Raw genomic sequence first — 25652 nt, 5'->3', positions numbered from 1 at the left:
GACGGTTGGATTCTCAAGTGTGATGCACTAGACAATACATTGCACTTGAGAGGATAAATTTCCGAGAGTTCACTGCCCATCCTAAGGTTCACAAATCCATCGGAGGGATTTTGTATTTTCCAAAATATCCTCGTAATACTTTCTCCCACCCATCCCACACCCGTGTCAAATGGATTCCCAATTTCCCATTCACCGTTGGTAGAGGAAAATCTCAGCCCTATTCTTTACTTGAAAGAAAAAACAAAAACTCTATTATTTATGGAGGGAGGAGATTCTCCGGTTGGCGGAGAAAACAAACGGAGAATAGAGAATCTTAGGAAGGGTGCTTTAGGCAATTCAAATAATCTGGGGGTATCGTCTAGAATTGCTCTGTGTCAGATCAATATTGTGCACAAATTCAAAAACAAATCATTTTTGTACCTATACTTCCATATTGATATCGGATACCAATGATACCAATAAGTATCGGACAACAATAACTATACCTTGAAGGCTTGAACCATGGTAAGGAATCGTTTAGAACACCTTGTTTTTTATGTTTTGGTAAAGCGTTTAGAACACCCTTTACAATATCATGAAATTGAGATTGAGGTGGTTGATTAAAATCTGAACCGGGCAGTTAATCCGATCCAGTTCTTGAAATCATGGTGTTAACCTATGAATGGGAGTGATTAATATTATCCCTCTTTCCTTTTGAATTATGCTTTGAAATTGGACAAATTGGCTAGTAGATTGTAACTTCTCTATTCAAAGGTCAAAATATCCACATTATATGTCTACGTGGAAAGCTTCCTAACACAGGAATATCAGTTTCTGTGATAAATTTTTCTTGGGAAAAAGAACGTTGTTTGGTTGTGTGGCCCCTACATCCAGACACAGGAACACATAGAATTACAACCCCACCCCCCCATGAATAAAAAATTTCATCCATATTGATGCCCCTAGCACACACTCTCATTGGCCCTTACACCCAGACATGGGCGTGCATGAAATTACAGCCCCACCCCATAAACCAAAAATCCCATCCATGTTGATGTCCCTTGCACACTCTCATTGGACTCTACACTGGTGCAGAGCCACGTGATCAGGCAACAATCTATTGCCCTTTTATTTTTATTTCGATATATGTGAAGAGTTAGAATTTAATTGAAGAGAGAGGAGTTCAAAGTGAAATTGTACACTTCCTCACATATCATTGTTCATGTGAGAGACATTTATATGATAAACAAAAAGGGGAGGGGCATTTATGACATATCACCCCTGACATGAATAGTGATACCGTGAGGAGGTGTGCAACTTCACTTTTGAGGTGACGTTGTACCAAACTTCATCCCTGCATTGAATTAAGCTTTAAAATTGGACAAGTGGTTAATGTATATTGTGATTTTTTTATCAGTCAGAATATCTACAATCTTTGTGGTAATATTTTTAAGAAAAAAAAAACTCTGTTTGAGAGTGTGGTCTACTCCAACACTCACATGAGTCTGTCTCTCTCCTCCTCAAATGAAAATATATCTCAAAACCCTTATTTTGAGGAGGAGAGAACTAGACACATAAGAATGTTTGCGTAGGCCACACTGTGGATGTGTAGAAAAGGTTTGCTTGCGCAGAGAAGCTTTCGTAATACTTTATCTTTCTCTCTCATATTTAGCTTTTCTTTTTCTAATGAAAATCACTGTACAGTTATTGATGATTTCTTTGTTTTGGCAAAGCAGTTATTGATGATTTCATAGTCATATTCATGTCAACCTTGTCGGTTGGGTGGCCTAGCATCATCTATAATACACGTATGGCCTTTTGTTTTTCTTTAAAAATTTTACGACATGTGTTGCGCACTTGTCCCTGATGAAGAAATTATAACAGATACAGCAATCCGGCTCCTCTCGGCGAGGCCAGTGCCAAGCGAGTGTGTAGTGAGGCATTCAACGGCTGGACTATTGGGCGTGCACCAGGCCCTATATAGGCACATATTCCTATGCATCCTAGTAGTCCAGCCGTTGAATGTCTCATTGTGCACTCTCACTGGGCAGAGGGTTCACCGTAGGGATGTAAACGGATCAGATACGAATCTGGATATTCTCTAACCGAATACGGATACCACTAAACGGATTCAGATGCGGATCGGATTTAGATTTTTGACCATCCATGTATATCTCTGTCTTGTGTAACCCGGACCTTCCTCCCCCTAGCAGATACAATTCACTCTCAATCCATATCTCTTAGATCATGATTCTCTTTTCATCATATTCTAGAACCTGTGGAATCTTCAAAACCCTCAAAATCATTATTTACTTAATTTTTTATTATTAAATATTAAGATTTTTTTCGAACTAAATTTTATCGGAGTATTCAGATTTTTTTCCAGATATCTCTAAACGAATATGAATGTCCCTAAATGGATGCGGATGTAGATTCAGATTCAAAATTCGGTTATCCATTTACATCCCTAGTTCGCCAGAGAGGAGCCCAATTCCAGGTATAGAGCCCGAGCCAGATTAGAATATGCCAAGGAGGCAAGGAATAGATAATGTGTACTAATCGAAAGGTTGGTAGGGAGGGATGAGACGCTCAAGATGAGGAACCACCACTCCCCTGTGTAGGATTCATACATAACACACGCCAGAGAGGAATAAAGATTTTGATGGATTACGAAAAAAGGTTTCAAGAATCAGAGTCGGATCAGAATCGGCCAATTCTGGTCTCGGTTCGGACCATTCTTTCTACAGATTCTAGAGTTAGGACATGTTTTGGCCCATATTTCATCGATTCTAATCCAATCCTGTCTAGATCAAAATCAATAAAAATCGATTTGGATCTTGATTCCGAGTTTTTAAACCTGTTACGATCAAATGCAAAAGCTTACATATTAAATGAGTGATGTGAACACGATTTTAGGTATTAAGTTCATATTGGCTGATTTGTATCAACATCAATGATCGTGAATGCCAATACCTAAACGAGATATCATATTGATGGGACCGGAACAAGAGAAGGCATTCCATTGATAATTAGAAAAAATGACACAAGCATTCCATGATTGCGATGGCTGATTGTTATAGCTACCTACAATTCCAAACCAAATAGTTAATTGTAAGGCTTCATACGGTTCCCTCACTAATGAGAGGATAAGGATTTTCCTTCACGTTGATTGTTAGAAATAGACTTGGCTTTGTTCGGAAACTAATGGCACAGACCAAAAAGATTAATCGGGATATAATCTTTTTGAAAAGACAATGTAAGTGTAAGTGTTGTAATGGTGGGTCATGCGATTGAGATGATTATATTTTTATGAAATGATTTCTTCACTAACAGGTGATTGCCCTATTCAGTTTCTTAAAAAAGATACTTGATCAGTTGAGCAAACTAACTCACCCTAATAATAATAATAATAATGATGATGATGATGAAAATTTTCTAATCCACTTATATAAAGCTAGATCTGTGGTCTGGAGAAAGTATAAAGACTCCCTCTATTGAATGCAGTTTCTAAAATATTCTCAAATCACATCCTAGTACCATCATTGTTCTCCCCTCCCCCCTTCTCACTTTGCCCGACCAAAACACATCTCTTGTAATAATATAGCTCCCTATAATGCCAAAGTAATTGTCAATTGGATAATTCAAATGACCAAATCAAATCGTTGTAAAAGATTTCTAAGAATATTTATGAAAATGATCGAGTTCCTTTAGTCATGCTGAATGAGAATCCATTTGCCACAAGCTGAAGGATGGATGCTAGTGGGTATCAAGGGGTATTTTGGGTGATGTGCATTAACAATTGAAATCAACTGATAAGTTGTAACCGCTTGATAATCAAGACCCACTTAATGTGCACTAGGAGTTAAAATCAATTGATGAGTTGTAACTGCTTGATAATCAAGACCCGCTTGATCATATGCATTAAGGGTTGAAATCAATTGATGAACATTAAAGTTTTTAGCGATATCGTTTTCTCCAGTAAAGGCTACCATTGGACAACAATTCAGTCTCAACGTGGATGTTGACGAAGGGTCTTCATGGTTCCTATAGCACTCGATTTCATCAAAATAGCAAAACATATGCAACCTTCCAAACCTGATAATGAGCTCAACATGAACTTCAGATCGACGACGAACGAGAAGAATATCTTGAAAAACAAATCTTGGGGATAAACGAAACAGATATGGACCGTCCTCCATTAGAGAAACTTCCACCTCGCCTTGAGAATTCCATGCAAAGACCAACGTTTTCGGTCACAACCTGCTTGCAATAAGGCTTACCCGGAAAGACACATCCCACTATAGAATTATTCTAGGCTATTGCCGTGATATCCTCATATTCGTCCCTTACCACAAACTCGTCTTCATCATTTGTGCCTGCGTCTATCTTAGAAACCCCCATCTCTTCTTGAACATTATATGCAAAATTATTCTAGATTACTGCAACGCTGTTCTCAAATTCGTCCCCACCATGAAATCGTCTTCGCCTTCATCTCCATTTACATCGATCTGCATCTTTCACCTTTGCCTGGAGAACTTCCAATGGTCATGGTGATTCACTCACAAGGAAGAGATAAAGAAATACTTATTAAGAGGAGAGAAAACAATCACAAGGAAGATATACCGATTCCTAAAACCCTGCCCATGTGTCTGATGTTGACATTAAAAGAGAGAAAAAACAAAAACTGATAGGTGAGATTGTTATAATTTAATTAGGGTGAAGATTAATTAAACCCAAATTAATCCAAGGAGAACTGATCCAATAATGTTTATTTGCAAAAGATACCTTAATGCAAGAGCTTCCACTGGACCAAACGTCCTATGCTCACATCTCATCAATATAAAATGGGTGGAGCAGACGACACGCATGTGCCCATTCAAAGTGAAACGCTCCTCCATGTGTAGGGCCTGCGTTATGTGCACTTCCGGACCGGGGTATCTGATCCCGGACCCGAAGCCCAACCCGAACCTTTTGGGAAATATGAGAAAAGCATAGGGGTATACTAGGTTATATGAAACGGCGGTCGGTAAAATGACTAAATTCTGAGCGTTTAGGAAGCTTAAGAAAACGGAAAAGAAGAAACTTTTTCCATAATTAAACGAAAAAAAAACGCTTTCATATTATTGTTTAGCGAGAGAGAGAGCGAGCGTTGTGAATTGTGACAATGACTTCCTAATGCAAAATACATATCCCAACCAACTGCTCTTTAGCTCCCCAGAATTTAGAGAAGAAAAATTTTGAGGGAGAAAAAGTAGGAGAAGAAGAGAGAATTTGAAAAAAAAAAAAAAAACTGGTTTGCAGTCATTGGTGTAGGTTCTCGTCATCGTCCTCAGCTACCCAGTTCCCAGAGGTAACTTATTATCCTCATCGTGGCTTCTTCTTCGGTCGGTTGTTACTTCCATTGATTTACTGGCGGTCTTGCTATTTCTTTTAGTACATGCCACCGGTACTATGCTTGTCTACAGGGTTTATGGAGGAAATTTCTGATTTTTCTGGGTCTTTCTGGAATTCATTCGACTTGTCCCTATGATTTAATCTGGGTGGTTTAATTTGGAAAAGTGATGAGGGGTTGGTGGGTTTTGTTAGTTCAGAGTAAAGGGTTTTATTCTGATCTTCAATTGTAGACTGTAGAGATTATTTTTGCCATGCTGCTTGAGTGGCTTGTTTATTTGGAGAGTATTGAGCTTTTGATATATTTAGTTCAACTGAAATATGTATTGGATTTAGTTTTCCATATTCTTTGTGGGTTGGACTGGAAAACTGGAAAGGTGGATGTATGCTTTATGATAATTGTCTGGTTGGGATTATAGTGGATGTCAATTTTGGTGAAACAGTCTTTGGAAAGAAATGGGAAATTTGGAGCTCCCTTTTATTGGCGTTTCCTTTGTATACTTTTATTTTTTTCCCTCTCACCCCCCATATAAAGGTGGATGGTATTCCATGTATTTTTTCTTCCTGCTTCCTTTTCCTCTGGAAATTCAAAGCCTTGGTCAGATTTAGCTGTTGCAAATGCCACGAACGAATGGTACTCCAATAAACAGTGCATAGTCAATGAATTCCTCAGTCATACTCTTCATACGGTTGCACTTCAAAAAAGGGTGCCACCTGGGTGTAGGAATGACAATGAGTAAATTAGGGTGGGTTTTGTATGGTATTACTTTAACCCTATCCAGACTTCTAACCCAGTCCTGCTCCAACTCTTGGTGGGTTTGAAAAAATGAGGATTGACTGCTTATGGTAACAAATGATTGTAGGATTCGGTGAGAGGGTGGGCCTTGGTGCAACGGTAAAGGTTGCTCCATTGTGACCAAGTGGTCACGGGTCGAGTCTGGAAACAGCCTCTCTGCGAAATCAGGGGTAAGGCTGCGTACATTATGACCCTCCCCCTTGTGCACTGCCCTTTGTAGGATTTGGTGAGGGAGAGTGTGGATCTGATACAACTATTTACGACCCATCTACCTTGCATATATGCTACGCTTCAAACTAGAAAGATGGAGGGGAAGGAAAAAGAGGTAGTGTTATTCAACCAAAGGTTATGATTCTTGCTTTATTTTAATGAATAACAAAATCTACATTGTTTATCGTGGAAGGATAGAAGAGTCTAAGCAGATCATAAACATCATGGATATAAGGACCCCCCCTGTCTAGAGTTTAAAAACACAGTTCTGGCCTAAACATACCATACATTATCAACTCATCATATCTAAACTCACTTCCCGACCTAGTATTGTCAAACTCAATACCGTAAGGGCTGTTGGGCATGGTTACATTTAAACTGCCCCATGCTATCCTGTCCTTACCTGGGTATTTGTAATTGCCTGATTTGTGGACTTCCCCCTTTTGGCCCTTCCTTCTTGCTCTTCCCTGATTATTCACTTGAACTTTTTTGGGTTATCTTCATTTTGTCTAAATTAGACTCAGCATAAATTTTATGGTTTATGCATGTTTTGGGCCATATGCTGCATCTATGAAGTGTTAAAGTGACAATTCTGAGTTGGTGTGTGATATGTATGATATTGGGGAGAATGTAATGGAAACAAGAAATAGCTTTAATTTTTTATTTTACTGTAGTTATCAGGTTAATTATATCTTTCTCTTCTTGAAGCAGGTGAACTGAAAGCTGTTTGAAGAACAGAGGACCTCAACATACTGAATTAATTGGCTTCAAGATAAATGGAACAGAGTACTGAACTTTTCTGCTTTCATATAAGTTGATTATCTCTCAGACTAAGCTTCAATGGTTTAAATTAAAAAAAAGGGGCTAGAGTATCAATTTTTACAGCTGGTGGTCTTGATACTTGATCTTGTTCTGATTGACATATGAATGCTAAGTTTGTTGGACATGCTTGTGCTTGAAGTTGTTATTGCCTACTTGTTCATTTAAATTGATCTTCATGTTCTGTTTTTACATTTGAGGTATTAGTCATAGAACTTTTGATCTTTGTACTTATAATCACAACACAACCAATCTCTTGGACTTGGAAACCATGGTGGCTGGGAAGTCAATATGATGTTTTTTTTTGGGTGGAGAGTGCGAGTAGGGGTATGTTTGATGTGATTGGTTATGGGGTTACAAACTGTTAAAAACATTGAGGTGAGCAAATTTGTTACAACTTACATTCACGGGTTGAAACCATTTTTGGGTTTTGCTTTTGTATATTCTTGATTTCTCTTGTTTTTGGGTAGCAAGGGTATTTTGGACTTAATAAATTTGCTTGGGATTGGATTGGGTCTGATTAGTTTAGTTTTAATATTAGTTTGAATTACCTTTGGGTTGTAAATTGATATCTTGGCTTAGTCTTGAGTTTTACTTTTCTTTTTTTCTTGTTTTTAGAAGTCAATGTTGACTTTGCATCTATTTCTATCACTTTTCTTTTGGAAAATGTGTAGGGTCAAAACTTGTAGGTTTTGCATTATTTTATTGTCATTTGTGAGGCTATTGAGTGTTTGAGTTGCTTTCTGAACCAGACCAAGATCTTGCAATTCCGAGTGGATTGGGAGAGCTTTTGCCAAAATACCAAATGGGAAAATTGATGCAGGTTTTGTCTAGAAAGGCTTTTGGCCAGACATCAATTCTCAAGTCTTGTAACCCATGCGTATCTGATAACCCATTTATTGGAACGCCACAGGGAGGTTAGAGTTCATTACAAGTATGGGTCCATAACTTTCAAACCTACAGTAATTGCATAATTGTAATAGGAAACTGTTGGAAGTACACATCTGATGCCAGCCATGCGTTTTGATAATCCAAGGCTTCTAGACACTAGAGGCTTCTCAAGCACTTACTCTGATGTAAATTCGGAGTTTATAAGAATTTTTGTTGTTTGTCGCATTCATGGTGCCGAGAGGGTGCAAGTTGGGCTTTCCTTTGTGATAAGTGAAAGGATATTGGGCGAAGGAAAAGGACTATTAACTATGGATATTAGATTATTTGCATCCTTAATTTCTCCTTGTGAACTGTTGTGCAGATAGGGGGAGAATGGTTGTGGCTCTGCTAGATATCAGGTGGAGAAGACATTAGGAATGATGATAGTGGTTAAGTCCTTTGCAAATCTTGCAGTGGGAAGTGGAAGTGTTAAATGTCTCATTTGGACTGTTGATAGCCATCGGGGTTTGTTCGTTCTAATTTAGTGGGAGTTTTCATTAACCCTGCAATTAAAATTGTGGAATTCAGCTGTACCCAAAACTGTTCCAATATTGTTTAGAATCTGAACTGCACTGTTTTGGAATTTGGCATCTGCTGAGAACCTATTTATCTATCCAATAGGATGCCAAAATCCATACCTTATATGCATTACCACACGAGGACTCAGGCTTGCTGTTGGTGTAACTTTCTTTTGGTGTTTTCCCGTCACCTAATAACTCATATGTCCATATTTAAAATAAGAAAAAGGAAAGAACAACAATGAAGTTTTCTCCTTTCCTCCATGCAGTCAGTTTGGCCACTGTCCTTTATATGGCTTTCAACTTTAGCATCTGGTCCTTGTTCTTGCCTTTACAACAAAAGCTAGGCACTTCTCGTTGGAGGTTTAGGCTTACTTGAAGCTGTTTGGCGTGTCTTAGTGTGTCAACATTTTAGTGGTTGTTAAGTGTACCGAAGGGGTAATATTGCCCATGCGGTAATGTGTTAGTTGTTGTCATGATTGTGGGTTTGCCCCAACGTTTTCGTTGGTTTATTTCCTTCTTAGTTTCCTTTTATGATTGTAACTAGGTTGTGTAGTCTAAGTTTCCTACTTCGATTACATTTCATATTATTGTTTGTAACTGACATCATAAATAAAGGTAGGAGTGACCACGATTACATTGAATCTATTGTGGTTCAGCTCTCTCTTCTCCTTCCATCATCTCTCTCCTTCTCCCTTCACAATTATAGGTGCTGGTTCCAGGTTCTGGGTTTGTCACATGGTATTAGAGCTGTAACCAGTATCTGTTTTGAGAGTGTTTTCAAGGATCTTGGTTTGTGGTGAAACCCTAGTTCATAGAAGAAGGACTAGGGTTTTGATGAAGATATTGTGTGAAGTTCATACCTGATGATTTTTGAATTTCTGAAGATTTGTTGATTGTTGTTGGTGTTTGCTGATTTGGTGATTCTACGATGGTAGGTTTCGTTGCTTGTCGTTTGTTTTTTCTCCTTGGTTGTCGGTCGAAGGTTGAAGAAGGCTTTTCCTGAGATCTCTGGTGGTTTTCAAAAGTCGTATCTGGCAGTCGCTGGACCTGCTCTGTCAGGATTTCAAAATCCTTAGCTGCCGGCCTGTTGCCATCCCTCCTAAACCTGCAACACAGAAGCTTTGGATTCAACGACTGCCTATCACTCTCATTCTTAGTAGCAGTGGTGTTGTCTGCAAACTCTTTCGCATCTCTCGGCTGGTCTGACAAACGCTCTCTAACGACTTCCATTGGCAAAGTTTCTTGGGTCGTTGGCAGCCAAGACTCCTTGGCGGAACCCTTTGGATCCCAAAGCTCTTCGATATGTCACTGCTGATGGTGAACCTCTTTAATCTCTTTGCGAAGCTCTTCTGCGATCTCCCTCCATTGTCATTTGCCCTCGTTTGCCCCTTGAAAATTTCTGTTTATTTACCAAACTGATATTGCCTTTTACTCCTTGGAGTCTTGTTTATTTGGTGGGCTCATAATTGATCCTAACAGGGTTTGGGAACCCCAAATTGCATTATTTGGTATATTTGTTTGGGTGCACCCATAAGTGTGGCCAGAATTTACAAATATTTGCAATTTTATTGCTTTGGTAGGTTCTTATTCGCGACTGCTCTTAACTATGGAATTTTTTTGTGATGCTCATCCTTTGAGATGCTAACTATTGGACATTATTTGTGCACGTATAATGCTACACGTGAGGGGGAGATTGGAGATTATTTTTATCTGAAGATTATTGCCCCAGGATTTACACAATTGGATTGTGAAAAGTACTCTAAATCTCAGCTGTTCCAGGATTAGGTTGAACAGAATGCAGGAACGACTAATTGTTCTCAGTCTAATAGTCAAAGGTAAGGAGAAGCAGTGCAATTCCGGAGCCCTCTTACTCTGAGCCATGTCTTCGCGCATCCATCACTCCTTTCCCTTTCTCTCTACGGAAATGCATCATTTTTGCCAATTCCACTAGACGGGTCAAAATCAACAGATGCTTCTGCCCTTTTTCTAGATTATTTTTATCTGAAGATTATTGTTGGTTATCTGTTTAAGTCGTCATTTGAAGATTATTTTTTGTTCGTGTCATCTGTTCGTGTCATCTGATCGTATCCTCAACCAACAGGTATTTTATCTATGAAGATAGTTATTCGTGGCATTCGGCAACAATGAAACTTATATCAGTGGTCCACACAACAACCTTATGTTGTTTAGTTCCCAACAACCTTATGCTGTTTAGTTACCAGCAACCTTATGCTGAGTTATTTGGTTCGCAGCAACCTATGCTGCAATTTTATTTGATACCTCTGTTTGGGGCTCAGGAGTGAATATGATCTTTACTAACCAGATCTTGGTTTGCAGTAACCTATACTGCACTTTTGTCTGCTTTCTTTTAAGAAGAGCTTATGATGTAGCTGTTGCATGTTGCACTTTTATCTATCTTTTTCTAGTAGATTACTACTTACTATCTGCCTCCTTGGGAAGAGTTTTGATGTTGGTGTTGCTACTATGATGTTTTGGATTGCGGTTGGTATTAATTGCCGCTTATTTTTGTTCGTTGCTGATGGTTATGTTGGATTTGTTCGACATGAGGTGTTTATCTATTATTCCTGCTAATGATTGGTGTGCTTGAGTTCTCTCTTTGCTCACTGACATTTACAACTGTTATTTGTGTCCAAGATCGATGCTGCTTTTAATAGCTGTTTGTTACGTGGCATAAGGAGTAGTTACATAAGTGGTTATTATGTTATGTAAATGGTGTGGTAGTAAATGAGGTCATGAGGGTTAGTTATAGGGAGTTATTATCATGGTAATTAATTTGATGGAGTTATATATATATAGTGGGTGACGTGCATAGGAGAAGTTTAGAGATTAGTGGGGATTTGTGGTGTTAGAAGCTCTGTAGAACTGAATGCTTGTGTGATCAATATGGATCACCAAGCTACTTTATTTATATTAAAAGAGTTACAGCTAATCACACTACATATAGGAAAGCTACCCTTGCCGATTCTAATTAGAAATACCCAAGAAGAATTGGCTAAGGGAGAAATAACATAAAAAAGGACAGAACTACCCCTATCGAGTAGAACTACTTTTTTTTTTTTTGGATGAACAAAAATTTAAATTACGAAGAAAGGAGAAGGAATATACAAGCCCAAGGGCAAACAACCGAAGCTAAAGGCTAGCTAGGGCGCAAAATGGAAAGAGGAAGACCCCAGGAGACAACAATGAGCCTGTTCTTTGGGGTATCCTTAACATTAGAGAGGGGGAGGGAACTAATTTTAGATGAGACATCAAAAAAGATGGCATTCCAAATCTTGTCGAAAGAGCAGGAGTTGGACGTCCATCTTCTAAGGTTGCGTTCCATCCAAATGTGGGAGATAGCGGCATCTTGCCGACCGAATCACAAATCCTCTTACCTCCGAACGTCATATCGATCCAAACCCATTCTCTATAGAGAGGAAGAGGGCTACGGCGGTTAGGCCAGCAATTCCGAAGAACACGCCCAACTTGACAAGAATAGGATGAAAAACTTTTCCACTTAATCCCTTAGTGAATACATCAGCTAGTTGGTCAGCAGACTTCACAAAAGGAACACAGACCAGCCCTTCTTCCAACTTCTCTTTGATACCATGTTAGAAACCCTGTAGAACTGAGTGATCAATATGGATCACCAAGCTACTTTATTTATATTAAAAGAGTTACAGCTAATCACACTACAAATAGGAAAGCTACCCTTGCCGATTCTAATTAGGAATACCCAAGAAGAATCGGCTAAGGGAGAAATAACATAAAAAAGGACAGAACTACCCCTATTGAGTAGAACTACTTATTATTCTAACATGTGGGTTGTGATAACCACTTGTATGTTTATTATTCAAAGGATGACTAAAAGAAGGAAAGAGACTTTGGAATCCCTAATTTATCTCGAGAAGAGGCCGGCTACCTCCCAACAAGCCAGACGACCGGCTTCGTCTGTAAAGCCAAAACCCTATCCTATTTTCTCTTCTCATTCTCTTTCTTTCCCTATTATTTCTCTCTTTTTCTTATTTTATTTTTAGATTATCTTGCATGTAACAAATGGCAACAGATCCAAGAATGAAAGAAAGGGTCGAGAAATTGGAAGACGTTGTGAGTTCACTCCACTTGGGACAACATCAAATCATGGGGAAGCTCACCGAAATCATGGAAAAACTTACCATGATGTTTGAGAAACTTGAATCACATACGTTAGCCAACCCTCCAATAGAAGAATCCTCAAGCGATGAGAGCAGACCAAATGAAGAGGTAGCCATAATGGTGCACCCAACGCAGCCAACGAAGAAGAAGAAGAAGAAGATGATGATTAAGATGAAGAAGAAAAGGAAGTTCGAACAATGCATATTATTTGCGCTTACTTCAAAGTACACATTTCTAAAGCCACAAACTTTATAAAGGTTCATGCAAAATCTACGAAGAAGATAGTAGCAAAAAATGTGAAGTCATTCCCTTTGGCAAAGTCTGCATATCATGAGATGATCATCGCTTAAGAAAATGTGAAGTCATTCCTTTTGGCAAAGTCTGCATGTCGTGAGATGATCATCGCTTAAGAAAATATTCTTCTTTCCGCTTCATAGGTTTTACCTATTAAGATTTGGGATCCTAGGGGACCCTTAATTTCATTGTTCTTAAGGACAAGGACAAGTCCAAGGGAGGTGGAATGTTACTTGGCATAGGGGGTAGTTACATAAGTGGTTATTATGTTGGGTGACGTGAATAGGAGAAGTTGAGAGATTAGTGGGGATTTGTGGGCTGTGATAACCACTTGTATGTTTATTATTTAATGGATGACTAAAGAAGCAAAGGGACTTTGAAATCCCTAATTTATCTCTAGAGATTATCTTGAGAAGAGCGGCTACCTCCCAACAAGCCAGACGCCTGGCTTCGTTCGTAAAGCCAAAACCCTATCCTATTTTCTCTCTCTCTCCCTATTATTTCTATCTTTTTCTTATTTTATTTTAAGATTATCTTGCACATTATACTGTTCTTGTTGTTCCAAGCTGGAGCCTTTGATGTATACTCCAACAGTCCAACTTGACGGGGAATGGTAAGTTGTTAAGTGTACCGCAGGAGTATTGTTGTCCGTGTGGTAATGTGTTAGTTATTGTCATGATTGGGGGGTTTGTCCCAATGTGATATGGTTGGTTTATTTCCTTTTTTTAGTTTCCTTTTATGATTGTAACTAGGTTGTGGAGTCTAAGTAAGTTTCCTACTTTGATTACACTTCCTATTATTTTTTGTAACTGACATTATAAATAAAAGTAGGAGTGACCACGATAGATTACATTGAATCTATCGTCGTTCAGCTCTCTCTTCTCCTTCCACCATCTCTCTCCTCTCCTTTCTCTTCACGATCGCACATACTGGTTCCCAGTTCTGGGTATGTTATAGTGGTCACCAGATTCAATGGTAGGTCCTCAAACTGGTTGACGATCCTCCTCTCATCTGAAAATTATTAGGATCTCTTTCTCCTTTGTACATGATGCAGATCGATTCCATGGTCTCAAGTATAGTCACAATGATCATGATAAGGGTGGTCTATCACTTAAAAATATGGGCCAGCCCATGGGCCATAGTGTCATGGACCCACTCAATTGGGTGTCCGTGTGGCACTGGCTAGCACATGGTGGCTGGGAGTAAGCCTAGACAAGCCACAAAAGGGAAAGAAGGGAAGCAAAGACACACAAATGCAAGGGAATCAAAGCACTTTCATTAACTGATGCAAAGCATTACAACCTAGGTCTCTAAAGGGGATCACCAGGCAAAGTGTGTAGCAGAACAATGGGCCTCAAGCCATCAGTGTAGAAATAAGCGACCAAAGGCTACACTCCTTGACAACCTGTCACTCCCCTACAAGTTAGTTTTTATGCTCTTTAGGGATTTCCAGAAGGAGACATGACCCTCCTGAATAATCATACTTGTTACAATTTAAATACAAAATGCCATTAGGCACCACCCCCATGCCATGGGTAGTCCTTAAGCCCCACCGATGCCACGACCGTAGGCCATACGAACAGTGTTGGACAAATTGGTCGTGACAATAGGGCCAACTAGCCGTAGGCTGGGTGGTGTTGGCTCACTCAAAGCCAAATTGTGGGGATTGATTTACTTGGACAACAAGTTGTTTTAATTGTTAGTTTGTTTCCCTTTTTATTTTCTGTCGATGTTGCCTTTTATGCTAGTCCTTTGTTACTTACCTAAGTCAATGTAATTGCTTGGGGAATAAGTTATTAGTTTCTTTTTGCTGTAATTTTTATTTTTAGAAAGGTATAGCTATATAATGTAATGGACCTGCTGGTCCTCCCCCAGGATTTTAATGAAGTGGATTGTTATTTGCTTTGTGTAATGACAACCTGTGAGTGGCTATGAGATGAGTGACCTCGGGTGCCCCAAAGCTGAGATAGCGATATCCTTCTTCTCCTCTTCTATTTCTCCACCGATCTCTGTTCCCAACTTTGATCTAATTCTCTGACCATTGCTAAGATCAACCGAGCCCATTAAGAGCTGCTGTATTCATCTTCTGAGGTGTCCATTAAAGTCCCCAAGTAGCCTGCTATTATAGTTACTGATCAGAGAAGGTTTTCCATACCTGTGATTCTGGTTTTTTTCCTTGATTCTGCTGCTACTTTCGAGTCCTTAGATTTCAGCAACCAGAGGACTACTGGGACTGATATTTTGGGACTTCACTCCTCTTCGAAAGACCTTCATTCAAAAGTGATTAGGCTCTGTTCTAAGGCCTGCTGAGTGTGATCACAGAAATATCCTAATACAGTACCTGCGAATTGTTTTCCTCTTCAGGTTTCTACTGCAACTTCATCACATCAGATCAGCATATCCAACCATTAGTTGGGGCTGATATTTGGAGGACTGATTCAAACATACAACTACCTTCACTCAATATTAATTTGGTGCACATCCGATGGCTGGGTTTGTTTACCTCCACTAAGTTACTATTTTTAGAGCTTAATTTCTATTTCCATGACCCTATAATATCTCGGCATCTAGCGTTCCATGATTGTGGATACCAATAATCCTTATTTGGCTTTGGATTAAACAGTACAGAACAGTGCGAACCTTGGAAGCTGAACATGCTTTCATGTCTCGTAGTGGTTTTATGCTTTCCTCTCTTAATTTAGTCTTACCAAATGTCATTTCTTCAAATTAATATCATAGATCTGTAATTTTTCCAAGCAGACTTGAAGTTTCTTACCTCCTTATTCCTATCTGTGAATAGATCTGAATTAGAGAATATTGCTTGTATGATCAATGTGATCAACAAGCCTTGTATTTATAATAAAGGAGATTACAGTATAATGTCTAAAATACCCCTAGCTTGGCTAACTAAACTAGGAGATACATAAACACAATATTACAACTGTAAAAAGACCAGAATACCCCCACGGTATTCTGATGTACATTATTCAACACTCCCCCTCAAGTTGGAGCAACTATGTCAATCATGCCCAACTTGACTAAGTTTGGACGAAATAGCTTTCCAGATAATCCCTTGGTGAAAATATCAGCAACCTGATCAGTAGACTTCACAAAGGGAACACAAATCACCCCCTCTTCTAATTTTTCCTTGATAAAATGCCTATCCACTTCAACATGCTTAGTGTGATCATGCTGTACCGGGTTATGTGCAATGTTGATTGCAGCCTTGTTGTCACAGTACAACATCATAGGAAGATGAATAGGAATACCAAGGTCCTGTAGCAAGCCTTTCAGCCAAAGCAACTCATAAATTCCTTGTGCCATAGCACGAAATTCTGCTTCAGCACTAGAACAAGCCGCCACATTCTGCTTCTTGCTACGCCAAGTGACAAGATTGCCACCAACAAAAGAACAATACTCAGAGATTAGACTTGCGATCTGTAGAACCAGCCCAATTAGCATCAGTATATGCCTCTACCCGTAGGTGACCCATGAGGAGACAGGAGAATCCCTTTTCCAGGAGCCGATTTCAAATAGTGAAGAATGCGAAGAACAACCTCCATATGAGAAAAGTAGGGATCATGCATAAATTGACTCAAAGTACTCACAGCGATAGCAATGTCAAGACGTGTGTGTGAGAGATAAATTAGCTTCACCACTAGTCTTTGGTACCGGTCTTTATCAATAGGTTCACCCTTCTTTGAGACGAGTATTCGCATCCATAGGAGTATCTGAAGGGTGACATCCTAACAAGCCAGTTTCAGCCAATAAATCCAAGACATACTTCCTTGGAGAGAGAAAGATACCTTTGGAGGACCTGGCAACCTCAATCCCAAGAAAGTACCATAGCTTTCCTAGATCTTTAATCTCAAACTCCTGCCCAAGAAAGGTCTTCAAATGGCTGATCTCATCACCATTATTGCCAGTAACAACAATGTCATCAACGTAGACTATAAGAATAGTGAGTTTTCCACCATAAAGAGAGTATGATCAGCATTACTCTACTTATAGCCTACAAAAACCATGGCCTTGTGAAACCTGCCAAACCACGCTCGAGGCCACTGCTTCAGCCCATAAAGTGCACACTTCAATTTGCACACTTTGCCTTTATTATTATCACAAGAAAACCCTGATGGAATATCCATATGCACCTCCTCACCAAGTTCTCCATTGAGGAAGGCATTCTTCACATCGAGTTGTTGTAGGTTCCATCCAAGATTGACTGCACAAGATAGCAACACTCGAACTGTATTCAGCTTTGCAACGGGAGCAAAGGTCTCCTGATAATCAATTCCATATGTCTGAGTGAAGCCCTTTGCAACCAGGCGTGCCTTATATCGATCCACAGTCCCATCAACTTTCTGTTTGACCACAAACACCAATTTACATCACACTGGTTTTTTCCCTGGAGGAAGAGCTACAAGATCCCTAGTATTATTCTTTTTAAATGCTCTCATTTCTTCCAACATTGCTGCCTTCCACTTTCCATCTGCATAAGCGTCCTGCCAATTTTTAGGAATGGAAACAGAAGAAAGAGAGGATACAAATGCACGAAATGATGGAGAAAGAGAACTATAAGAAACAAAGCGAGAAATGGGATGCAGAGTGCAAGTCCTAGTACCTTTGCGATGAGCAATAGGTAGGTCGGAGGAAGAAGTCTTACCAGGAGAAGTAGGATCTGGATCCTGAGTCGGCAATTAGATAGGCATTGGTGCAATAGTGGATTTACACTGCTCTTGTCTGGAACATCCTTTTTTATAAGTGATGATGTTAGAATTGTCAATTCTCTTCTGAAATTCACCAATAGTTCTCTGGACTGGAGTCAGCTCCCTCTGAATAGGAACATCACCACCATTATTTTCCATGATCTTCCCCTGTAATGGATTCCCTTGAAATGAAGGGACAACAGCCAAAGGAGGCCGGGCAACAACTAAAGTGGGCTGGACAGCATCTAAAGTGGGCTGGAACTTAAGAGGAGGAACCACATCTTCACTAGAACTCTCCCCCTGAAGAGGTGGGGAAGAATAATAAGGAGCTTGTTCATAGAAAATGACATCCATATTGACTAGAGTACGATGGGAAGGAGGATGGTAACACATATAACTTTTCTGGGTTGGAGAATAACTCAAAAAAATACATCTTAACCCATGAGGTTCAAGTTTGCCAGGAGATTTGGTATCCCTAGCATAACACACACAGCCAAACACCTTGGGGGAAACCACAAAGGAAGAATTCCCAAGTAAAATTTCAACCGGACTACGGGAGTCAAGAACACGAGAGGGCACCTTAATGAGAGAGGCTGCAGTGAGAACAGCATCCCCCCAATATTGGGAAGGAACATTGCGAGCAAACATCAATGCTCTAGCCACTTCTAATAAGTGGCGGTTCTTCCTTTCAGCCACACCGTTTTGGGCCTGGGGTATCAACACAACTAGTCTGGTGAATCATCCCATGATCAACAAAGTATTTTGAAATTGATTTTCTGTATACTCAGTTCCATTATCACTTCTCAAAATTTTGAGAGTAGCCTGGAACTGAGTTTGGACCATCTTTATGAAAATGTTGAAAATATGAAAAAACTTGAATTTTTTGTGTGCATAAGATAAACCCATGTGTTCCTAAAGTGACAGTTAATAAATGAAACAAACCACCGATTACCAGAAATAGAAGTCTTACGACTAGGGCCCCAAACATCAGAATGCACCAAATGGAAAAGTGAAGAACTCCTTTTATTTGAAATAGAATAAGTTGAACGTGTCTATTTGGCCAGAACACAAGCCTCACAAAAAAAATCATCTTTATGACATCCTTTAACCAAAGTGGGAAATAACTGTGCTAAAATTCCTAATGGAGGGTGACCTATTCTAGAGTGCCATTGGTAAAGTTCAGAACAGACCAAAGAGTTCTGGTGTAGCGGAGAAGGTAATGGTGGTGGAGTAAGACGACCATCATCAAGCAGGTACAATCCACCGTGCACTTTACCCAATCCAATCGTCTTCCCAGAGACCAGATCCCGAAAAACACAATGGGAAGGAAAAAAATGTTACTTTGCAATTAAGATCACATATAGTACTACTAATGGAAAGAAGGTTAATAGTAAAATTAGGAATGTGCAAAACAGAAGACAAAGTAAGAGAGGAAGTGCAGTTGATGATTCCTTTTCCCGAGATGGAAGAAAGGGAACCATCAGCCACCTTGACCTTGTCTTTCCCAGAAGTGGGAGAATAGCGATGGAAGAGGCTAGAGGAACCGGTCATGTGATCTCTAGCTCCAGAATCTATGATCCAAGGATGGGAAGCTACGGAAGCACAATGACCACCGAATGGACTACCTGACCGGGCAAAGTGTGAACCTGAAGGAGTAGAGGAATTAGCAAGAGCTGATGTACAAGAAGCAGCAGCAGCAGAAGACGTAGCACATGTAGGAATGCCTGTAGATCATCCTGGGATAGACCAGTGTCAGTAGCAGAGGCTATGGCAACAGTCTCAGTATGATGAGCCTTGTTCTTTGTCTTTTTCTTGGCAGCCCGCTTGGCCTCAAAGTCCGCTGGTTTCCCGTGAAGTTTCCAGCATTTCTCTTTGGTGTAGTGAGATTTGTGACAGTGCTCACAAGTAACAGTCCCTGGAGTAGAATCACCAAGAGAAACATGTTCAAAAGGTGCAGAAGTAGTCTGGACAGCAGTCTGGAGGGCTGATCTGTCAGTAACAGGAGGTTGAAGCATAGCAGCCCGACAGTTCTCTTCAGAGGAGACTAATGCATAGGATTGTTCAAGTGTGGGAAAAAGGGAATGACCCAACACTTGAACACGAATCTGGTCATACTCCATATTCAAACCAGCCAAAAAATCATAAACTCGGATTTTGTCCAGATGCTTCTTATATGCAGTGATATCGGCAGCAGTAGTAGGGTGGTAATCCGAGAACTGGTCCAATTGCTGCCAGAGACTGCGCAAAGTAGCATAGTACTTGGGGACAAACAACTCCCCTTGAGTAGTGTGATTGGCCTTCTTCTGGAGTTCATACACCTGTACATCATTACCAAGCTGGCCATATGTTTCCTTGCAAGCAGACCAGATTTGATGGGCTGTATCAAGAAGGAAACGACTTGCAAGGTCTGATTGCATGGAGCCAATCAAAGAAGACATGAATATGCCATTATTAGAGATCCACCTACTCAGAAGAGGACCAGGTGTAGTTGGTATAGCAGTAGGGCCATCAATATGTCCAGTCAGCCCACGGCCAGCAATGGCAAAGTACACCGAGCGAGACCAGATCAGCTAATTACTCCCATCCAATTTGATAGGATTAGGGAGAAGATCACGATTGTCAGAAGATCACGATTGTCATTCCTACCAAGCCCATCAGTAGCAAAAGTGCCAGAAAAGACTTCAGAGTCGCCCATAATGTAGCAGAGAAACCCAAATCGCAGAGTGGGGCTGGTGTGATGAGAAACCCAGGAAGCACTTCAAGAGAAGGGCCAAAAATTGGTGGATAGACCTGTTTAATGATGATAATAATTGCACCCAAAACTCAGCAGCAGTAGATGAGCCAAACCCCTAGATCGATTTTATCAGGGTTTTGGAAAAAAACCCTGTTTTTGGTGAGATCGACATAGGGGGAATGGTGCCAAAAAACTGTATGGATGGAGCTGAAACTGAGATCGAGTGGGCTTGTAACTGTGGGGAAGCACCCTTCCAAAGAACAGCTTCAACAGAGACCAGCAACACAAGGATCGATATTTTTCGGGTTTTGGGAAAAACCAGAATTTTAGAAAAAATCGATCAATGGAGGAGGGATAGAAGCCTGCGAAATAATTCCCCTGCAGTTCTTGCACTTCAAAAGGTGAATCGAGCCCTTGTTGTAGACAGGATCAATCCAAAAAAAATTGAAGGCGGCAAATATCGCGGAGATGGAGCAGTCTTCTATCAAGCAGAATTTTTAGGTGTATATCATGAATGAGGTAATGGAGGGCAGCATCTGGATCTTTAGATCACCTCATCAGTGCTGCCCCTTTTTTGGAGAATGAAGAACAAAAGAGAGAGAGGAGGAAGGAAGAAATCGAGAATGAAAGAGAGAGGGAGAAGTCGAGAATGACAGAGAAGGGATATCCCTAATTCGAAACCTGCTCTGATGCCATGTTAACAGATCTTAATTAGAGAATATTGCTTGTATGATCAATGTGATCAACAAGCCTTGTATTTGTAATAAAAGAGATTACAGCATAATGTCTAAAATACCCCTAGCTTGGCTAACTAAACTAGGAGATACATAAACACAATATTGCAACTGTAAAAAGACCAGAATACCCCCACGGTATTCTGGTGTACATTATTTAACACTATCCTTGTCCCGTTCCTGTCCTTGTACTTACAACTCTTACTAGCCTTGTAATTGGTTCTCTTCACCTTCTTTAACTTCTGTCATTTTATCCATGATACAAACAGTTTTCCTTAAATGTTTCGTAATCCCAAACCATATTGGGAGATTCCCTCCCCCCCCCCCCCAACCCCCTTTTTCTCCGTTTTTCGAGGCCTGTCTTTAATCCAACTTTAAACCCTGGATTACCTCTAAGATGTTCCTCTTAGTTTCAAATTGATTTTTTTATTTGAAGCTACACCCTGTGGCGTCTAGAAACTGTTTGCCACGAGTCCTTTGTATGTGTTTCTTTGATACAAAATCCGGTATTAAATTATATTATGCATCATGGGGAAGTCTATACTCACATGGCACATCTATGTGTATTCCTTCTGCAATATCTTTCATTGGGTGTACATGGGCCGAACTTGCCCTATGTGTATATCTACCTTGGGCTGATCTAGGCCAGCCTGCTTCTAAAATCAAGGCCTGATATTTAAATGGCTTGGGTTTGATCTTTCGATTCTTGGTGAAAATAAGCTGAAGCCTTGGCCTAGGCTAGTGGCCCTATGCAATTATTGGGGCTTGGGCTGTGCATGGGCTAACCTTGGCTCAGGCCTGCCCAGCCTGTGTACGCTTAGTGTCTGGATATTCAAATACAATTGTGTTTTAATGGAAGCAGAAAGCACTGACAATTCTGAACTATTCAATTTGCACCGAGTTCCAACACACCCGCACACACACACACACAACACAGTCAGAGGTCCAAGAAATTACTGAAATTTGCCTTCATAAATCAATTAGCATGCAAAACACATGAAGAATAAAATGACAGTTACATTAGTGATAAATGGGCCCTTCTTGGTGTGACAGATGCTACTATTCAGGAGGTGGAGGGTTTAAGAAATGGCCTTGGGGTGGTGCGATCAGTTTTGGATAAGCACCATGAACTTTTGAGGCCATCTGCTCGACACGTTTCAGTTGTTAAAGGTAGTAATGTTGTATGATTTATTGGATACTTGATAAAGGTGTGGTGAACTCTTCCTGTCACGTAGTCAAGCAGTTCAAAAATATATGTAAAGTGAGATATATGGAGCTAATTTGGAGGGTTTGGTCATTTCTCCCATTCCTTTAATGTGTGTTTGTTGAGTTTGCATAATACTCTTGTGGATCTCTGATTTACCTCCATTTCCTTCAGAGTTGGTTATTCCTTGCACAATTAACTGAACTCGCAACATTCCACTTCTAACCCAGTTTATGGTTACCACTTGGACTTGTTTTTCTAACCTTTTCTCTGCATCTTAGTCTGTTTTAAGTCTTTCATCCATGGCTCAAGTTGTGATTTTGAATGCAAGAAAACACACAATTTACTGGTACTACTACCATATTGCCAACTATTACAATCCACCATGGCTTTAGCTTTCCAGTTGCTGCATAAAAAAATCAATGGTCCCCTCCTCCACCCCCGCCACATCTCCTTTACATTCGTGTTGAGCTTCTCATTTTATTTGTTTTCCCCTTCTCAGTAAGAATTGTTGTTCCTAAACAAATTAAGTACTTGTAGTTACTTGCGCATGGTAATGGAGCTTCATTTTTGGTCTGAAACCTGATGTCTGTGTGGGGGCTATTGTGGGCTTTGATCAAATAGGACTGCTACTCATATTCATAAAATCCAAAATTACAATATTCATTCACTTGATTGTCCAATAGACCATGACTTCTGTGAACACCATGCTTCTGGACAAAAAATTGAGTGATTTCGGGTGAATGCAGGGCTGTCAACGGAAGTTTTGGATGATGCAAAAGGGAAGTATACACTGCTTAGAGATGCAGAAGTTGGCCAATTGGGAATGTACGACAAACCTCTCCCTTGCTTTGGCTGTGGGATAGGATGGTTTTCGTGAGTACATCTCTCTTTCGCTCTCTCTCTCTCTGTCTCTCTATCACATGCATAACATGGTTACACCTCTTTGCAGGTTTTTACTTGGATTTGCATTCCCGTTGATGTGGTACTATGCCACGATTCTCTACTTTGGGAACTATTATCGCAAGGATCCAAGGGAGCGAGCAGGCCTTGCTGCTTCTGCAATTGCGGTGTTCACTCTCTCTCTCTCTCTCTCTCACTCTCTCTCTCTCTCTCACACACACACACACACAAAAGTACATGTGTGCACTGTATATCATGCTGCTTGATTTTTGGGGAAAGTCATGATTTAACTTTGAGCTTCTGAAATACAAGATCAGAAATATGATATGATTGCGTTGATGCCTTTTCAGCTAATATCTTAAGCTGATATTTAAACTTGATTCAAATGGTTGTTTCAGGCCTTGGTATGTTCAATAGTGGTGTTGATCACAGTAGCTGTTCTTATATTCTGATCATTGTGGCTCTTAAGTTGTCATCTGTACATTTTCACGTGGAGGGAGGCTTCGGGAAAGACCCCAAAGTCATGACGGTCATCTTATGATCTTGGCAGCAGAACAATGATGCTGCAAGAAGGTTCACACAATCCAAGAAATACTTGTATTTAAGTGCCCTTTCTTATTTTGTAAATGCAAAGTGTGTTCTGTATATGATGAAAATCCAAGTACTCCCATTTTTTTAAGAACTGCTCATGTGAGGCTGTTGCAGATTGACAAGAAGCCAACCTTCAATCAGCAACAATATGGAACTGTTTAAAAGAAAATGTCATGAAATCATCTGATCTATGTAGAGATGGTGTTGGATGGTACTGGAGTTGCACCAATTTGTATGATATTATTGACCAAGTTATTTTTATATCCCCTCCCCAAAATGGGGGGAAAAAAAATAGAGTATCAAATTGATGGTTGCTCTTGTGATCTTTCATGGAAATGGGGCAGACCCTTCGGAATTAGGAAAGTAGAAAGTTGAAAAAATTGAACACATGGGGATTCAAACATTTTCAAGAGAGAGCAGTGGCAGTATGAACACCATTTTTAATAATAAAAGGCAATACAGCTACTAGACAAGCCAACGTTGGCCTGGATCTGAGTTCCTTAAGAGGGTCAGACAATTGAGTCAACGATACTCAGTTCTGCAATTCCATTTGCACCTCACCATGAAGGATATTGAAGTTATATTAGCAATACGGGAGAGGGATAGGCACAGCACCCGCTAACAGCCTAGCAGGTGGCTACAATGGGCCACGGGTCGGGGCATAATACATGAAGGGCAGGGGGTCATTTTAAAGGTGGAAGAGAGATTAACACCGCAGGCACTAGCTCGCGCTGATGGTGTGCCCAACCATTTCCCCTAACAATAGATCATCTTACAGCATGACCGAAACATGATTATGTTTTATGAATGGCTTCCAAACATCATCCATTTTGGCCACATGGATACTGATTTGTTCATTCTAACCATTGAATAGACAGCAACCCCTAGTAAACCTTCTGTCAAATGCTTTGGCCTGTTTCGTCATTTTTATAAAAGATCCTTTCTCTTCCAACAATCCAAAAATGAAAATAAATTGAGTAAAGTAATAGTCAATATATTATTTTAGCATATAGCAATATTGAACTGGCAACACAATTAACACAAGATTAGATGACGATACAAACATGTCCACAACACTTGAGTTACAATTGATTGTGCCAAGTTGTAGATGAACCCAGTCCGCCAACAGGCTTCTATTGAGTGATTAGATCCCAACTCCCAGCTGAGGGAAAGATGACCATTAGTATTAACATTAGAGACCAATTAGACCTATCTACAATCCTGTTAGTGCCCTGAATATACAAGCATGGTAGAAGTGCAACCTACTGCTTTACTCATAATGTTCTTTCCTGCATCTCTTCTTCAATTGTCCATGTTTTTAAAACAATTGACTTTATAAGTCATTATATAGACAGAAAGCAAAGACGATTTTCAACTGAAAAATAACCCTCAAGTAGGTGATGGCGTGGACAACACATTCACTAGATTCGAGCATCGTATTATAGCCAGTGTGCCAGAACAGCTTCTGGCACTGGCACTGCAGGAAACTTGCCTATAAAAATTGGTGAATTTTCTTCAGAACATACTTGTAGGGTGAAATCTTTTTTTTTTTTCCTGTTAAAAAATGACTTAAAATTAGAATCAAAATTTTAATCACAGGGAAACGTATCTTCAAGTCCTGGTACACCTAAAAAGGGTGTTTTTTTTTTTTTTTTTAGGGGAGGGGGGGTGTCTAGCTTCAAAAG

General features: G+C 40.0%; 1 protein-coding gene across 6 annotated transcripts in view; it reads left to right on the top strand.

Moving 5' to 3' along the window:
- The window catches only part of LOC122655695 (60S ribosomal protein L18a-like protein), a 31892-nt gene extending 7972 nt beyond the window's left edge, over positions 1-23920 (top strand). The window contains exons 2-7 of one of the 6 annotated variants that reach the window (XM_043849972.1): positions 1157-1160; positions 7085-7162; positions 22323-22439; positions 23223-23349; positions 23426-23543; positions 23775-23920. In XM_043849972.1, the coding sequence (XP_043705907.1) occupies positions 7153-7162; positions 22323-22439; positions 23223-23349; positions 23426-23543; positions 23775-23828 (426 nt within the window). In that variant the 5' untranslated portion in view covers positions 1157-1160; positions 7085-7152 and the 3' untranslated portion in view covers positions 23829-23920. Of the gene's footprint in view, positions 1-1156; positions 1161-5277; positions 5333-7075; positions 7163-22322; positions 22440-23222; positions 23350-23425; positions 23544-23774 lie in introns of those variants that run through there. The other 5 variants (XM_043849970.1, XM_043849971.1, XM_043849975.1 and 2 more) reach the window with 5 other exon arrangements.
- Positions 23921-25652: the final 1732 nt, after the last annotated feature.

Source organism: Telopea speciosissima, chromosome 3 (assembly GCF_018873765.1).
Source record: "Telopea speciosissima isolate NSW1024214 ecotype Mountain lineage chromosome 3, Tspe_v1, whole genome shotgun sequence".
NCBI lineage: Eukaryota > Viridiplantae > Streptophyta > Magnoliopsida > Proteales > Proteaceae > Telopea > Telopea speciosissima.
Note: the sequence above shows the minus strand (reverse complement) of the source record. Positions and strands in the feature narration are given on the sequence as shown.